An 18,524-nucleotide genomic window follows, 5' to 3' on the forward strand; every position below is an offset into this window, starting at 1 on the left:
TGTTGTTAAATGAAATTTTGTATTTTGATCTATCGTCTTTAATTAAAAAAAAAAAATTCTCATTTGCACGACATTTTCAAAAGAAAAATATTTTGGAAAATATGCCAAATAATTAATTTTTTAAATTATAATTTAATTATTTTCATTTATAGAGTTATTTTATTTGAAAATTTAAATTTTTTTAAAATTTTAAATATAAGGGTATTTTGAAAAATTTGAAATATTACCAAAATGATTACTGTTGTGAACCAAACATAGTAATAAAAGATTATCAGTAATATAAGTTTCCAACCATATATAGTTATTACACATTACCACAACATTCCAAATTCTGGGCATATAACATTCCCAAGTTCATTATCACATTAATCTCATTACCGTTGTGAACCAAACCAAACGTTTTTGTGCATTAATATATATAGATATATAAATAAATATAAAATTTATGGCCATCTCTTTCCTTCCAACTTCCAAGGGCCAGCATGACCCAAAACCTCGTTGTGCTTCATGATCATCTTCTTAAATTCGACAAGACTTCTAGGGTTTTTCTATTCCTTCCGCCGATTTTTGCAAAATTAGGTATCATTATTGCTTTTGTTGGATTCTTGGTTATCACCTGAGATTTTATTTTCATGTTTTGTTTGATTTCTTTTTATAGATTCGTATAGATTTTGATTCTTTAATCTTGATCTCTTTGATTATATGAATCGTAATCAATTTGTTTGTGATTTCTTTAGTAATTGTTTTAACCTTAATCAAAAATAATAATTTTGTTAGATATTTTTAATTGGGGAAAAACATAAGAAACGAAAGAAGATAAGGTGGGATTTTTTTCTCTCTTTTTTTCTTTTTCGTCATTTCCTCTATCCAAACAGATCACTAGTGTGGAATATATACCAGTTCTCAACTGTTTTTCTAATCATATATAGTCATTGATATGTTATTTGCTGCTGATATGGCTATCATATAACTCTTGTGCTCAAATTCATGAATTTCAAGACTCTCATCTCCTGGACTACTGTAATTAGTTAAATTTTTTATGTTGCCATAGCTCATAGATCACACTTTATGGCTTACCAAAAAAAAAAATGTTTGCTTTATTTTTATTCATAGACTGAAGTAAAAATTGCTTTCTTGTCATTTAGAATGGTATGTTTCATCAGATTCAGATGAGATGTCTGATTATGGTGAATTTAGATTGTTTGATTCACATGTTTTTACTGTGGATATGTAGGTATGGTTATGGAGCTGATGAAACTGACAAGTTACATTTACATGGAATTCATTACCATATATATATATATATATATGCATAGGGAAGTGTAGTTTTAATGGTTATTAGATGGATTTTTAATTGTTCTTTAGTAGTTATCCTTTTGCGTGATAATTTATGTCATTTTGATCACTACCTATGAAGACTTTCCATTCAGTCATATATGATGGTTCGATTGGTTACACTGGATAAATAATTGTATGACTGTAATATCTTTGATGATATCGAAGTTGGGACCAGGACTAGAACGATCTAATTAAAATTTTTAGAGCATATGATTACTATTAAACTTCTGGTGGAGATAACATAAAATAAATACTTTGTACCTGTGTTAATACTATTAAGTTACTAGCTAACCAAGATTATAATTTGGTACTCTTCCGGTTGCCTACAGAATCAAGGGAATATCAAAGAGTGGCCAGCAACTTTTCTGATATTTTAAATTGAGCATGAAAATTATTTTTTATTCTGCATTTCCTTTCTTATATAATTTTATTGACAAAATTCTATTTTGTAGATGATTGTCTTTAACTATGAAAGAAAGTGAATATTTTTATTTCGATTTATTTGGACAATTATTAATCCAATTACCATTCCTTGCAGTCTCTAAATCTCAGCCAAGCCATGGCTTGTTATTACTGTTGATGATATTCATAATTTTTGTAAAACATTTAAGTAGCAAGAAAGGCATATCCTTTTAAACGGTAATATTTCCTGACGGTAGAAGAAAAGCTGTACACCACTTCCAGTATCAATTGCTTCATCTGATCATCTTTGAAGATCTGATTATGATGGCTCATTGCAAACGAGAAGGTCATCATCAGGATGGAGATGCACTTGCAAAGAAGTCCAAAGTTGCTGACCCAAGTGCTGAAAGTGACAAGGAACAATTGACTTTAGATAGCCATGTACCAGTGAATGATCATCTAACTTCAGCTGAAAAAAATGGTCATAAGGGAAGCAATGATGAACAGGTTGACTCTAGGGATCACAGTGATAATGACAAGCATGACCTCAATTCAACATCAGAAGATAAAGCTTTATGCAACCCAGGAGTCCCAAAGCTACAGGTGGGGAATTTATCCAGCATTGAAGCTGATGCTGCCGAGGACAAGGGCTCTCGGCATGCAATGGAAGATGCTTGGGTGGTCCTTCCAGATGCAAGCTTGGACTTTCCTGGACAATTAAGGTGCTTACTCATGTTTCTTTCTAGTTGTTTACCACCTATTGCTGTTTACATTTACCAATTTTCTTGTTGTATTTAAAGTTAAAAACTGTTCTTGCTCTTTCAAAAAGATTGAAATTTTATTTATACTTAATTATTCTTGATATTCCACTTTGAACCTCCTATGGCATGTTATTTCAGTTTCTAAGATGATTTGAATGCCTTCTATTATGAATTACTACGATAATTGGTGGTTACTGAAGGGCATATTTGAGAAAGGCCAGTTTAAAAATAGATTTATGTCCATATTTTTAAAATAATTTGCCATAAGTTCGGAATAAATTGTCTATGTGGCTTATAGTTAGCATTTATAAAACAAAATGATCAATATTTTGACGGTTCTTTTCTCTTTTAAAATTTGAAATGCTCTACTCAGATGCGCCTTTAAGCGATTCATCTGTTCATGAATTCTTTTAGCTAGTTTCTTCTCCATGTATTCACAATTGCTATAGAATCTCCTAATTCTGATTCACTAAAAATTTCAGATGCATATAGCTGTTGCATTACATCACACAAACCATTGTTCTGGCTTAAACTGAAAGTGGCAGTTCCTGGACTACAGGACTGCCCATGAGTCCCTTTCATCTATATTTTACACTTGTTTAAATTGTTTCTTGATTTTATTCTCGTGATGATCTTATCATAGATTGTCACCTATTCTATTTGATTAACACATCAAAAAATAAAAAAAAATAATAATAATAAATCAATAAATAAACAAATATTACAAGAGAGGGAGCGAAAAGGAGTTCTAAAAGAAAACACTGCAGTTCAAATACTAGAAATGTTATATACTTTGAGCGGTATATATGATTGTTTGCAAGATCATTTTCTTGTTTCCTTCTATGGTTCAGATATGCAACCTGTGCTTTAAGCATGTTGCATTATTGTTTTCCTTCATACAGGTGTGCTCATTTTGCAATCTATGATGGACATGGTGGTCGCCTGGCTGCTGAATTTGCACAGAAAAATCTACATCCAAATGCTCTTTCAGCTGGCTTACCACGTGAGTTGGTGTGTTTACTTGGTTGATTTACTTAAATATGTTTTGGTTATCCTCGTTGATGTTTTACTTATTTATCGGCGCTTCACTTTTGCAGATGGATAAAAAAGCTGCAAAACGAGCTATCCTTGAAGGTGTTAGAAATGAACCTGAAACTTATAACTTCAGTACTTCTCTGTAGTTCCATGCATAAGTATAAAATGTTAATAGTCTTTCTTCTTTTGTTAGATTTATATCTTGACTATGGAGTATTGACCTTTATTTAGAAGAAGCAATGCTTGTTCTTTGTTGACATTTGATTTTGATTTGAAGAATTAATCAAGATAAAATATTTGTATGTAAGTTAGAAAAGGTCAGCTAATGTTCACAGAATATTATATTTTTTTCATCAGAAGCCAATGCCTGTTTGTCTGAATATCTGAGGTCATATACCACCCTAGTAACTATTTCAGGTGAAGTTTTCAAATGAAATTTTCACCTATGGAAGAATCATATTATTTAGATGAATTTAATGAGCTTTATACTTTGTTATCTTTCACTTTGAGTCGTCAAATTTTTTTAATTTGAAGTTATGCCATCTCAGTACCATTATGCCTTTTGTTCTAGTCTACTCTAAGAAAGAGCAAGTGGTGTGACTGGCACATGTGAACTGCACATCTATATGAATCACCAGGAAAGAAATCATGGGCATTGGCACCTGAAAGATGTTTGGCTAACTAATCAATGATGGCCATATTGCACAATCTTTAGCACCTAGACTTTTTCCTTAAATTATCCCTTGAACTAGTTGGCCAAGATTTTCATTGACAAACAATTGTATTTATATGATTGTAATTATCACTTCTATATTCTAAATGAAAAGCTCTTTTGATTTCTCGTGCATAATTTCTGTTTCTCTCTTTAACACTTACTGAAATTAACATCGATTAAAATCTTGTGTACATTGTAAGAATTAATGGCAGTGTCTAGGCAGTAATTTTGATTGCTATAGACAAGGATAGAACTGGTTACTTGTGGGTGTTTTGTGTGAAGACCACTAATGTTGTTAGTGTTCAGGGGAATGAAAATGGAGCAAATATTAGATGGATTTCTATAGGACAAAGGTTGAGTATTGCATGGTGATAATCTGCATCCCAGTGAGATGAGTCCTATATTTGGTGGTTCACCGCCTGAGAGAATTATCCTCTTGCTCTCTTTTAAAACTTAATTGATGGTCGAAATTTTTTATAAGAAATAACCATGAATACTGGAGATTTTTGTTTGAGTACCTATGAGTTAAATGATCTTCTTGAATTCATTTTCAAATTTTCATTGCATGATATCAGCTTTTCTTATATATTGGCGCACTCGCACACACGAGATTAGTGCGGCTAATTTCCTGTTTTAAGTTCTTCGGTTTTCTCTTTAACCCATTATCATAATGCCCACCAGTGAGAAGGAGGATTCCAAAACCTTTTTAAGATGTTGTAGTGTAAATTAATGCTTATCAGCAGCTGCTATCCCTATCAGAACACAATCAAACACATATGGCGATCGAAAACATCACTCATTAATTTGCTATGTTATTTCCATATTAAATAATAAAAGGTACATGCTTAATAACTCATTGTTTCTAGCTCTACTTGCATGTACTGAGACTTTTAATTCAGAATTGTCAAAGCAAATTCATTTTCTTATTGTGATGTAAGTAGTATCACCTGACCCTGATGATAATGATATCATCAGGTTTCCGGAGAACGGACGAATCATTACTTCAAGAAAGCACTAAAGGTATAGCTATGACATTTCTGTTCATGATTCTTCTTTTGCATTACTACGTGCAATATTGTAAATCTGCGCTACAAATGTTTCAAATGCTCATGATAGGGTTTATGTTTCTTCATTTAATGCATAATTAGCTGGTTCTAAATTTAATGGCAACTTGTTTTCAAGTTTTACTATGACACTCCAAAGTTGAGGTTGGTTACACACAATGTTTTACCTTTCTCAATCCTTTTATACTCTGCCTTTTATTGAGCCAGCTTTTACTGCTGCCTTAATATTTGACCTACGGAAAATTAATTGCTAAACTTTTGTGCATGCTACTGCATGGAAAATTTTGCATGTAATATTCTCACCTTTGTTGTGTAATTTAGGATAAAAGTCTTTATATATTTTATAGAATGACATTGCTATAGTTTAAAACTGAAACTGAGAATGGTGGAGTTCTTCTCTCAGAAGGTTTTGGATAACCAAAAGTGCAGTTATTTATATGTTTTTGGACATCGGTGATTTATGGCCTTGCTAGTTCCATTTTCCTGCTGCTCTCTTCTATTTGGCTTGATTTGGGTTTTGCAAACTTCTATAGTTTTAGTACCAGAAACCTTAAAATAGTTGGTCATTTCCTATTCGAACCCTACCAAGAAATTATTAGTGTTTAGCATGTATCTAAAAAAGATAAAATTGAAGCTGTTTGGTTTCTTTTCCTAGCTTGCCAGGAGAACAATTTAGATGCTTGTCTCACATAGTACTGTGTCTTCTTTCTCTTCCCAGGAAACTGGCAAGATGGTGCAACAGCTGTGTGCCTTTGGATCCTGGGGCAAACAGTAAGTATTTGGTTTTTCTCTATGATTTTATTCAATTCATTTCTTTTTGCTTGTTTTAAGTTAAACAAAGATTATTTTAGAAATGATATGATAATATTAACTTATAGTGTTAAAATGCACCATGTGAAACAAATATGAGAATATCAGATGTAGTACATCTTTCTACCACCCTTGTTTTACACACTTCCATGGTTTACTTGAATCCTGACTTTTTTCTGAATTTTTGAAATAAAAATATATTATGAAAACAACATATGGTGCCAAATTGAAAGTGGGAGTATCAGAAATTTGTAACCACAGAAGTGGAGGGAGTGGTTGAAATGATAGAGAACTATCGTCATTCCTGCTTGATCAGGGCAAGGGCAAGGACTCTAGAGAAGATCCAGCCCATGGCTTGAAACTGATGTTTGATGGGATGCCAAATTCATTGAGGATAATTTGTTATCATTTTCTCTTACCCATGATCCAATTTCAATAAAGAAGTAACTAGGCCCTGATAGATACTTCCACCCCTTGGACACATACCATTGTTTTCAGCAATTTGGTTGCGTGATTATTAGCCATCCTTCAATTGTTTGAGCTTATGAAAATATAGGCAGTTTTTAAAAGCTCTCATTTCTTGTGATTTTTTCATATTTTCTTTAGTCTGAAATAAAACCATGGAAGAAATGACTGTGGAAGTGATAATATGAGTGGTTCCAGTGTCAAGTTTAAGGTGAAAATTTTCCAATTTGGCATACACCCCTTTGAATCATGTAAAATGGTTTTCATACTAGTGTGAGGATTTAGTTCAAGTGATAATATGGGGGTTCCAAAGATAAGTTCAAGGTGAAATTTTTCCAATTTGGCACGCACACTTGCAAATCATGTAAAAATGATTTTCCGAATCAGTGTTACAATTCAGTTCATGTGCTTGCATGGGCACACTATGTTGATACAATTCACGTTGTGAGTATTCTCAAAGTGTGATCTTCTCATATATTTCTAGCATGTAATTGGGTGTGACCTTCTAGGAGTACCCACATCGCCTTTCTCTATATATTGGGGTTTCAGATGATTTTAATTTGTTTATGGGCCAACTCTATGCCTTTTAACTTTTGGCTGCCTTTTTCACCTCAATTTGATTTTCTGGCCAATATCCAGAATATTTTTTATGTATTTTTCCTGGTGTAATGGTGTATTCTAATTTCTCTTCTTATGTCTTGAATGTTCTACATGGCATTTGTTCAAATGATGGAATTATTTTAACTAGGTTCTAGTTGCTAACCTTGGAGACGCTAAGGCAGTATTGGCCCGATCTTCTAATGAATCCCATCAGTCAACAAGTGAAGCAGGATCTACATTAAAAGCTATTCTCTTGACAAGAGAACATAAAGCCATTTATCCACAGGAACGTGCTCGAATTCAAAAGGTATGCTTAATTTTCATCTTACCATCAGGCAATGGAAGAATGGCATGCCGAAGAGATTTTGTTTGTGTTCTGCTGCATTTCCAAACCTTAATCAACTGAAATATTTAACTAGCACCAGATTATCTACTTGTACCCTCGAAACATATCAGTGCAAAGTAGAGATAAAAAAGAAAAACTCAAAATGTGTTACTAATGGTTTATGATAGCAAATTCTATTTGAAAGTGACATGCAATTTAATTCTTGTGCCTCAAGTTTCGACACAAGTTGGCCTGGCAGATTGCAAAATCTGTTTTTATTTGAAGTAAGATGATTTGTTAAAGGAGCCAACATCTGTCATTTGAATGAGTTTGACATGCAGCCCTTACTTGCAACACCTAAATGGATTTTCTCAAATTTGCTATCTACTATGGTGTGATATCTATTATTCATACCACATCCTTCCTATTTGTAGTAAGTTATCACTGTGATTTTTCTTCTCAATAATCTTAGTTTTGGAAATTGTAATACATGTTGATAAGTCATTTTAACCTATTGGACAATGTGATGATGTCTGCATAAATGTACCTTTCCCTTGCAGCAGATGCTTGAATATTCCATGTCATTTTAACTGGAAAACTGCATATGACCTAAATCCAAATCTGTTGCAGGTATATTTGTAATTTAGTATTTGTAATTTAGAGCTTCCCTCAACTTTCATGATACTCAAGTGTCTAAGGACTCTTTGTTTTACAATCCTACTAATAGTTCAATTGTTTCATATGCACGTTATGATAAGACTTAACTGCGATTGATAGAATAGATTCTAGGTGACATCTTTGAATGTTGCTCATTATGCTATCTTTTATTTTGTCATGTTGATTAATCCCCTTTAGTTTCTAGTGTGTTTTCCTGCCATTTCATTTCTAGCTATGGAGAAATTTATTCTGGGGTTTTGATGAAGGTTGCTTTTCTGATTATTCAAAATTTCACTATTCAATACTTAACAAGTACATTCTTTGTTTCTTTTCAGGCTGGTGGTTCTGTGGGAGCCAATGGACGGCTGCAAGGTCGCCTTGAGGTCTCTAGAGCCTTTGGAGATCGCCAATTTAAAAAGGTTTCCACACATTATTTGATATTGTTAGATGACATCAAGTTTGCTTTGGTATCTACCTGTAGAGGCTACAAGCAACTTCCAAGTTTGCCTTCAAAAATGGAATATGCTTGATATTTATTTTGAGACAATTCAATTAAACATGATATAGCAACTCTGTAGATCATCCTTTTATGTTTTTTTACCATTAAATTTACACTTACATCTCTTAAAAGAAGCATTTGTTTTTAGTTCCATGAATTACATCGATTCCTTTTATGGGACTATGTGGTCTATACAAAATTGAAACATAAGGCGAGCTCCATTGAGAATAGACATGGCAGATACCATGGCCACCAGTCAGACCAATTTCTCGGAATTACATGGCAAATGTCTCAGGTCTCAGTGGGATGGACTGCCTGATGCCAAATTAGTTTGTTAGTACGATACAAATTATTCATCTTCCTATTTGAATCTCACATGCCCATGGAAGCTAGCGGTGAGTTGTCTTACAAGAAGTGTCTCAAGTTCTCTAAAAGAAGAAAACTAATGTTTGATGGCAATTAACATCTATTACAGATATTGCTGAACTATAAAGTTTTCCTTCTTTGTACTCAATGATCTTGTATCATATCTAACAGGTGGGAGTCATTGCGACCCCTGATATTCATTCCTTTGAGCTTACCGAAAAGGAGCAATTCATCATCCTTGGTTGTGATGGCCTATGGGGGGTATGTCTTCTTTCTTCAGAACCTATTGGAGCAATTTCATGATCAACCTCGTCGGTGATCTTTCCATACATCATGGTTCACCATTTGACCCAAAAGCTTTTCAACTCTTCAGGTGTTTGGACCAAGTGATGCTGTTGATTTTGTTCAGAAACAGCTGAAGGTAACACATTGTTCTTAGATTGCAGTACTTCTGATAAACAATGATACTCATGAAATTTTTTGTTTTCAGACTATGTGGTTACAATCAACTGATTGAATAATTACGAGTTAATTTGTAACCATATGCCAAACCCCTAAATCTACCATGTGCCATGTTCAGGTGGACTTTTTGAACTGCTCATTCATCGGTTAGAAGTTGCAGTATAGGGAGAGGGAGAATGACCTTTTCACTATTTTTATTGTTAGGGTCCTTTCATAACTGGTCAGAACTTAACCTGATATGTTAATCATGTTATTTTATATTAGAGGAACCAACAGTCCCACTTTGGTTAAGTGAGCAAATTTAAATATGAATATGAGTTTAGATATCTGATGTTATAAGCTTAAGCTTTTGGGTTGAATTGGTCTGTAGGAATAACTTTTCTTTGCATTTAACATGGTATCGACACTTGATTAATTGGTTTGATTGCAATCAGGTTAGTTAAAATACATTAGCATGTATCAAGTGGTATTAGAGTATTTAATAATTCCACATTGATTGGGTTGATTTGGTATCAGGTAGAATGTTTTGTTTGCATCTGATGTTTTTGAGGAAGGTTTTGTTCTATTGTTTTCTCTGGTCATGTTTCAGTCTATAGAGCTTCTTGATTCCTCCAACTGTCATTCTTACAATATGGCATAAATTCTGGTCTGGTTTACCCCGATTTCACAGGAGAAATCTTCCGCAACCATGGCAGCTCGCTGCCTCGTGAGAGAAGCTGTTCGTGAGCGACGTTGCAAAGATAACTGTACGGCCATTGTCATTGTTTTCCGGCACAATTAATTCGCTTTGAATTTTGCATGACTTCACCGAAACAAAGCAAGGACATATATATGGTGAAATTACCTGCCGGTTGTTAAGTTTGCTGATGATTTTCAACTGGTGGTTTCGGCTTTATGATGTACTTGCTAAATGTTGTTGCATTGGGCAAATTAGTGCTAAAACTTATGTTTATCGAGTAATTTACTGTAAAATATTAAAATCTTTGTTTCAGGGCTCCATTGTTTGTTTCTCTTTTGGTTTGCCGCACGCAAATGTATCTTAAACTTGAAAGGAAATTGCTGTCATCAAGTTGAAATGACTTTGTATTATGCCGCCTTTAATATACCAATTGTTATTTATGTACTAAACCTGGTTCAGCATAATTTTGTGGTGCCTCTTAGAAAATAATATTTTGTAAATCAACTTTTAACACTACAACAGATCATTGTTATTATTATTACTATTATTTATTTATTTATTTATTTTTAAAATTGAATAAATAAACAATTTTAATTAATTCATCTGGACACCCATTTCAGACTTCCATGTTCACAAGTCAAGAAACAATGTAATCTCCATGAAACTTGCATTGGGCACTTACCAGCTTCAGTAACAGTCAACATACTCAAATTTGTTGCAATTATATTGATACTTTCAAGAATTACGTATATCTTAAAATCAGTATAAATACATTACAAGGCTACAGTTCACACAAACTGTCGGTACCTCATCTCACATGTTGGAAAATATAGTATGAATCTTTGTTTTGGTTTTCAACTTTAAATGAAAAAAAAAAAATACCACTTTAACTACAAAAATGAGACACCTGCCTGCAAAACGGTGCCAGACTAATTCATCCATAATTTAAGTACTCTATCCTTCCCACCAGAAGCAACCTTTTCACCATCCGGGCTCCAATCTACAGCGAAAACCTAAGAAAAAACAGAAAATATTAGTTGGAATGATTAATTTAAGGCATTTGGCAGTACAATGAAGAATAATGGAATTGAAGAAAAGGAAACAAGACCTCATCTGCATGGCCGGGTAGATCTTGTTTTAGCCTGTGCGTTCGAATATCCCAAACCTGTGCATTTGAATACCAAAATGAATGTATTGAGGATGTGGAAGACAAAGGTATATATGTCCATAAAATCTTTAGACTACCAATTTTACTGCACTAAGAGGCACCACAAAATTATGCTGAACCAGGTTTGATTGTCTGGAAATTAGAGCATGATGATTTTTCTTAAATTCAAATAGTAAATTGTCCGTTAAAAGCAATAATATCCATGACACATAAAAATTGTAGCCAACAATTGGGTATAGATTATGCAAAAGTAATCAACCAAATAACAATTCCAAGGAACACTAGTAACCAGAACATATGAAATATATTTCCCATTATTAATCTTTGAAGTTAACTCCATTACTTGCTAAAAAGATTTAAAATCAGGGGATTCAGTATGGTGTGAACACGGCAAGTACTATGAATTAAATTATTGACACATCAAGAAAGTGCTAGTTTCTTGAAAGGAAGAAAACAAACCAGTAAGTATGAAAATACCTTTAATGTTGAATCCTTGCTTCCACTTAAAAGAAGCCTACTATCAGCAGACCAGCTGTGGCAAGGAGAAAATAAAATAAAATAAATAAAGATATTTACTGAGAAGGAAAAAAAACAATATGGAGAAATCAAGATGTCCATTGGCAAAGAATCAAAAGACCTGATTTGGTAAACAGGCCCAACGTGGCCCCTAAAGGACGCAACAAATTTTCCTGTAATACCATTCCACAATTTGACAGATTTGTCAAATGAGGCGCTTGCCAACCATTGGCCATCGGGAGAAAAATATACATGGTTCACAAGCTGCAAAATAACCATACTTGTCAATTCCAAAAAGCATTCAACATGCTCTGATGGTGATTTCATGATTTTTTTTTTTTTTGTGGTTCATGTATCAATGAAAGAAAAATTATTGTTAAAGCTAAAGGCAAAGCTCATTATCAGCCAGGACAACACACCCAGTGAAACAAGAAAAATCCTTGCCTTCAATCCTTACCCAAGGATATGGAATCAAGCGAGTCAAATGGCTATAGGACTCTAAAAAATGAAAAAACACCAACAAGAGCTACTTCTAATGACAAGAAATTGGGTTAGCATCAAAGGTGCTAATTTTAAGCAGTACTTGCAATCCTCGGGGAATAAAGTACTTGCAATCCTCAGTTAAATTCATCAACCAAAACCAGTATGGAAAGTACTTTTGGCTAGACGAAAGACCAGAAGAAGAAGACCGGCTTCTAGTATGTGTGGAATGAAATTCGTCTAAGTCACCAGCAGTAAGTTAAAGAGAAACAGGCATATAAACCATAGCAGAAAGAAGTAAAACTTGATATCAAATATAAACAAGGCCATGTGGATCTGCATTTCTACTGAGAGACATGTCACTCTGGGAAAAAATGTCAAATGATTCCAATCAGTAAATCAGCCTCCATTTAGCAACCAGACTATTTGAATCCATAGTGGATCCAGAACAAGCACAAGGACCTGCAACCATCCATCAAAGATTTCAGCCATCTCATATCCAGTGAAAGTTATGCAACTTTGCTGAGAGGGAAATGTAAGGCTCTTCCATAGGGACCCAAATTGGAACAAGTCGAGCGGAACACAGGTTGGACAAGAAAAGATGGTTTCAACTTTGCGACTTCAACATGGAAGACAATGGAGGAATCTAGACCTATGGTGCCAATGGTCAAGGGCTTGATTGTAACAACTATGTAAGACCGGCATGCATGGCGCGCACTTGCATGGGAACTGGGAAAGGAGCGGATGCGGGAAATGACGCGATATGATAGCAGGGAGAAGAGCTCTATATAAGGCTCTTGGGTTACAATTGTAGAGACAACCATGTCCAAGTTGCATGTACTCTTGTACACACTTGAAAAGAGACTAAATGTATAACCTCTGAAAACCTCTCATGCCTGTGTGGGATTATTTGGCTTTCTTCTCCTCTTTCATTGTTGGGTTGCAACACTCAGACTATTGCTGCAAGCTTGGGTTTGGTTGGGACCAAGTCTTGGGGACTTAGTGCCATCATAGGTGCATTCACTTTCACACTGAAAAATTGGTTTTGTGTGCCCTTGTGAAAGGTTAGTATTAGAGCTATGGCTGAGAGCAAGGGGAGAACAAAGGATCAAGTGATATGGTTTGAGCAAGCGTGAGCCTTTATTCCAAAGGTGAGCCCATAATGCCATTGACGAAAAGGCACCTCAATTTTTTTTTTTTGGTAAAGTAGTGACATTGTAGGAGATGCTTCATCCCTATGTGCTTCCCACGAAGAGAAGGCTAGACAAGATGACCAATTGCATCAATGCTTTCAGGGAAATCCTCAAGGAAGCGTCTGATCGGTTTAAGGAGTTGAACACCATCAAAGAATTTGCACGAAAGCTACACTAACGACATTGTTGAAAGTAAAAGTCCCAGAGCCAAGTTCCTTTGTAGGTCCAAGAAATGCAACTTGGAGAACTGCATCTAGAACATGAACCAATATCTTCCGAGCAGCAAAGGTCTAGAAGTTGGAATGAGTTTTGTTAGTAAGCATGTATTTCATTGTTGATGCAAAGCTTTGACAGAGAATTCACTAGAAGAATAACATTTGGGAGAGTTGTGTGTCAAGCCAATCTTAGGAAGACATGAAGGATCTCTGAGAATAATTCCTTTTGAGCAACACAGCAAAGGTTTCAAGGACCATGCTTAAGAAGCTCAAGTATTCTGACACAGTGAAAGAGTACATGACAGAGTTCACATCCCTCATGTTGGACATAAAAAACATGCCCAAGGATGACGAATTATTTGAGTTCTTTTCTGGGCTGCAAGGTTAGGCTCAGTTGCAGGTGTACAGGGAAGGCATAATAAACTTAGTTTTCGCTATCAATATTGCAGAGGGTTTGGTTAACTTTCGGTTTTCTAGTACCTCTGCAGGTGACAAGGCAAAGGAAAAAGGTATAATCACCAAAATAGTCCCTGTACTTTTCTCTCTCTTCCCTTTTGGTCCCTCTACTCAAAAATGCTCCCGACTAGTCCTTCTACTTTTGAAAATGTGCCCACTTAGTTAAAAATGCTCCCAACCAGTCCCTCTACTTTTAGAAATGTGCCCACTTAGTCAAAAATGCTCCCAACCAGTCCCTCTACTTTTAGAAATGTGCCCACTTAGTCCCTTTAAGTGGGCACATTTCTAAAAGTAGAAGGACTGGTTGGGAGCATTTTTAACTAAGTGGGCACATTTTCAAAAGTAGAAGGACTAGTCGGGAGCATTTTTGAGTAGAGGGACCAAAAGGGAAGAGATAGAAAAGTACAGGGACCGACTAGGGTATTATACCAAGGAAAAACCATAAGAAGGGTAAAGCAGCGGAATTCCTGCAAAAGCCACAAGGTGAGTGACGGGATCAGGCTGGTTACAATTAGTTAATTCGGCAAGGGCTCAAAGTTAATAGGGCATTTCATTTATAATGGACCCCATTGAGCTGCAAATGTCCAAAATAAGAGAAACTATATGTGGTTGTCTAAGCATCCGCTAGTGATCTAGAGCCTTTAACTCAGACCAACCCACTTCAACTACTAAAAACCCTCATGTATGTGAAAGATTACTATTTCCTGGCTATTGTTTGTTCGTGTGGAGATACGTGGCAAAATTGTTGAGGCCACGGGTGCCTTCCACAACTTTCTATCTGAGAAGATTGTTGTGCTGGGCCTAACAATCAAAAAGGATCTAAGCTGCATAAAAGACAGTGAACTTTAAGGCACAACCGGCTGTAGGAATGACACATTCAGTGCCAATGAAGATAACATAATAGTGTGGCTTTACAAACACTATCCGTATGGTCTCTTTATATAGACCATACGTTAGCTATTGTAATTAGTGACTTCTTTTCAAAAACGTTTCTTCCACAGCAACATAGTATCAGAGAATCCTAGCAGCCACCATCTCCTTCGACGGCTTACCCTCCTTGCCACACAATCTTAATAGCCGACATCATCTCCGATGGCATCGTCGTCCTCCCCTTCTATATCATTCTATCTTCTCTAGGAGTCTTCCAAAATTTGGGTTCATTAAACTCATGACCACAAATATTTGCACTGTATAACGCTATGGCCACAAAATTATTTTTTGTAACACAATAGCCACTTAAATTAAGCTCCAATTTTCCCATTCTTTAAGTGCCTTCAACCTTTGATGCAACTGATCCTTCCATATGGCTGCTAAATCAAGGTCATCTTCTAAGGGGACGTCCTTTCGAATCTCCAAAACATTCAAGGTACTATGGTGAAATTATATGGTACCAATTGTTTGCTTTGGTCAACTTCATTTCGACGGTTTCTAATTCGCAACATAAAAAAAAGTACCTAAGGAAAAACCTAAGAAGAAGGCTGGAGTGAATGCTCTTTGGGAGGAAGAGAATGACCTAGCTGCTACTTGGATGCTCCATGGCATGCAGCCGAATATTGCTAAGCAAGTTATGATGATTCACTCTGCTTAAGTGATGTGGGAAACGCTACATCAGATAATACATTCTTAGCAATCTAATGTGGCTTGACTTTCCCAAGTCATTGACCAAATTCATAATCTTAAGAAGAGTTTTATGTCACTTTCTAATTGAGTAATGCTATATAAACCGAATAAACTTTCCAAATTCACTTCACGAATGATGTGTCATCCACATCATCAATGACATGGCATCCAAGTCAACCCTAATTACCCCCCCCCCTCTCTCTCTCTCTCTCCATTGCATACTTTTTTTTTTGGTCTTTTTCATCTTCCCTTTCCCATCCTCAACAGACCACCAGCCTCTCTGTCTCTCTTATATACTTTTTTGTCCGTCTTCTTCATCTTTCCTTTCGCATCCTCGACAGACCACCACCAGCCACTCTCCCTTTCTCCAATTAAAAAGGTAGGAGAAAAAAAAATCATATCCAGCTTTGAATAAAGAATTTTCCTACACCTCTCACAATTTTCCAATATTTTAAATGCTCAATTGCAAGCATTCCATATAATACACTAGTCAAAAGAAAAAAAAATATTGATGTAAATCATAATAACTCTAATAATCATTCATTAAAAACTCAAGAAGCCAAAGAAAAAAAAAAAAAAAGAAATGAATGAAAGAATCAATGAGCTCTACTTAAGCACCGTCCGACTCTGACCACATTTTCCAAAGGTAACGCTTAAATTCACAAAACGGTGAATGCAAACACCAAAAAAATCAAAGCCTCAACCGTTCTTCTCCAAACCGTTCTCTGCAATCTCATCACCATTGAAATCAAAACCCCAATCTACACTGAAACTTTTCTTTTTTGATTCTCAATTCTCTGAAACAAGGCTAATTGCCACAGCAAGCACCAACGAGATAAGAAGCTCCAAGAATCCACACCTTTCACTAACCTCTTAAACCAATCTCCTCCAAAACCATGGTTGTGAGCCCAAAGTCCTTCACCTCCATTGTCATTCCTCTGTGCTAGAGCAGTAAATCCACTGGTTTTCAAAGATGGATAGAGCTTTCAGAGAGATGTAGAGGAAAAACCATGTATGATGGCGGAGATGATGATAGGTTTTCCTTTCCGGTGGTTATGGGTTCATCGATGTGGAGAACGGCCGATGGACAGTGGAAGACGAGAAAAAGAGGATGACGATTCCATAAGAAAGGGCAAAAAAAGGATAGAGTGGAACATGAGAGAAAGAGGAAAGGAAAAAGGGGTAATTAGGGCCAACTTGGATGGCACATCATTGATGACATGGATGACATGTCATTCATGAGGCAAATTCGGGAAGTTTGTTCGGTTTGTATAGTATTACTCTTTCTGATTATTTTAGGACATTGAAAAATCTATGGGATAAACAAGATTTGTATCAACCTCTCTCAATTGATTTAAAGAAGACGTGAGCACAGCAGGAGCAAATTCATGTTGTCCATTTTCTTGTTGGACTTGGCCTTACGTATAATTCTATCAATAATCAAATTATGACAACTAATGAGGTATCTTCACTTGTCAATGTCTATGGTAAATTTTCTAAAGCACTATTAAGCTCTCTGTGTCTTTGGAAGATTATGACCACTAAGTTCACTACTTAGGATTTCTCTGCTATGACCACCTCTGGAGGACACGGACGAGGAATCATACGAAGAGAGTCTTGGCGGATGAAGACAATTTGCTAATCGTGGAAAAGGCCGCGGTCAATCCCATTATTGTGACCATTGCTAACGTACCAACCACAACTTTGACCAATGTTAGCAAAAGTTTGGCTATCCTCCACAGGTCAATCAAGTTACTTAGAGTATAAGGAATCATATCTCCATTCTAACTATGACCTCCACTTCTACTGCGTCAGCCATTATTCATCCCGTTATAGGTATTCATGCTCTAGGCAGTTCCTCTACAAATGCGTAGATAGTCGATTCTGGTGTCTAATTACATATCATTGATAATGCATCTCAATATTCTTCCTTCCATAAGTTGTCCACTCCTTTCAATTTTAGAGTTGCAGATGGTTCCTTTTCACCCATTATTGCTCAAGGAACTATGCCTGTGTCAGAAACCATCTTTACATGATGTTTTTGCATGCTCCAAAGTTTGCTCTCAGTTTGTTATCAATATATGCAAAATTACTAAGTCCTTAAACTGCCGAACATGCTTTATCACTCATTTTGTCTTGCAAAATCTCCCAACAATGAATGCAATCGGTGGAGGTTATGAGAAGAATGACCTTTATTATTTATGTGTCAACGTTTTTCATGTTGTTTTCACCACGCAGCTTTCACCTGTGCAAACACACCGTCGTTTAGGTCATCCTAGCCTTTCTGCCTCAAAGCGTTAGTTTCCAGAAATAGAGTTAGTTAAGTTGTTTGACTTTGAGGCTTGTCAACTTGGTAAGCATCACTAATCAACTTTTTCTTGTAGAAGTAATAAAAGGGAAGCTTTGCCCTTTGCTCTAGTTCATGCCAATTTATGGGTCCCTGCAGTGTTAGTAATGTTAAGGGCCATAAATATTTTCTGGTTTTAGTTGATGACAGTACCAAAGTCACTTGAGTCTACATGTTTCATGAGAAATTTTAAACTCTTTAAGTTATTAAGAAGATTTTTGCTAAAATAAAAACAAAAAATTCTTCTACTACTTGCATCTTGCGCTCAAATAATGGTTTAGAGTTTATGAACTCTACTCTTTAGTATTTTTTTAAAACTTTAGGAGTATGACATCAGATTTCTTGTACTCG

At 35.5% G+C, this 18,524-nt stretch overlaps 2 protein-coding genes across 4 annotated transcripts in view; one reads left to right on the forward strand and one right to left on the reverse strand.

Annotated features, from left to right (window-relative positions):
* The first annotated feature begins 459 nt into the window (after positions 1-459).
* On the forward strand, positions 460-10,496 carry LOC120251631 (probable protein phosphatase 2C 67). The gene is made up of 11 exons (XM_039260222.1): positions 460-579; positions 1,877-2,462; positions 3,404-3,512; positions 3,599-3,635; positions 5,227-5,271; positions 6,034-6,086; positions 7,339-7,497; positions 8,508-8,591; positions 9,209-9,298; positions 9,411-9,458; positions 10,170-10,496. Exons 2-11 carry the CDS (start codon positions 2,062-2,064, stop codon positions 10,278-10,280), a joined length of 1,137 nt encoding a protein of 378 aa, XP_039116156.1. The 5' UTR covers positions 460-579; positions 1,877-2,061; the 3' UTR covers positions 10,281-10,496.
* A 393-nt stretch (positions 10,497-10,889) lies between these two features.
* Positions 10,890-18,524, reverse strand: part of LOC120251813 (notchless protein homolog) — a 28,897-nt gene continuing 21,262 nt past the window's right edge. For 2 of the 3 annotated variants that reach the window (XM_039260466.1, XM_039260464.1), the window contains exons 10-13: positions 11,984-12,126; positions 11,824-11,878; positions 11,287-11,343; positions 10,890-11,191 (exon numbers count right to left, since the gene is read on the reverse strand). In XM_039260466.1, the coding sequence (XP_039116400.1) occupies positions 11,108-11,191; positions 11,287-11,343; positions 11,824-11,878; positions 11,984-12,126 (339 nt within the window). In that variant the 3' untranslated portion in view covers positions 10,890-11,107. The remainder of the gene's footprint in view (positions 11,192-11,286; positions 11,344-11,823; positions 11,879-11,983; positions 12,127-18,524) is intronic. The other variant, XM_039260465.1, reaches the window with a different exon arrangement.

The sequence above is a fragment of the Dioscorea cayenensis genome, chromosome 20 (assembly GCF_009730915.1).
Source record: "Dioscorea cayenensis subsp. rotundata cultivar TDr96_F1 chromosome 20, TDr96_F1_v2_PseudoChromosome.rev07_lg8_w22 25.fasta, whole genome shotgun sequence".
In the NCBI taxonomy this organism is placed as follows: Eukaryota; Viridiplantae; Streptophyta; class Magnoliopsida; order Dioscoreales; family Dioscoreaceae; genus Dioscorea; species Dioscorea cayenensis.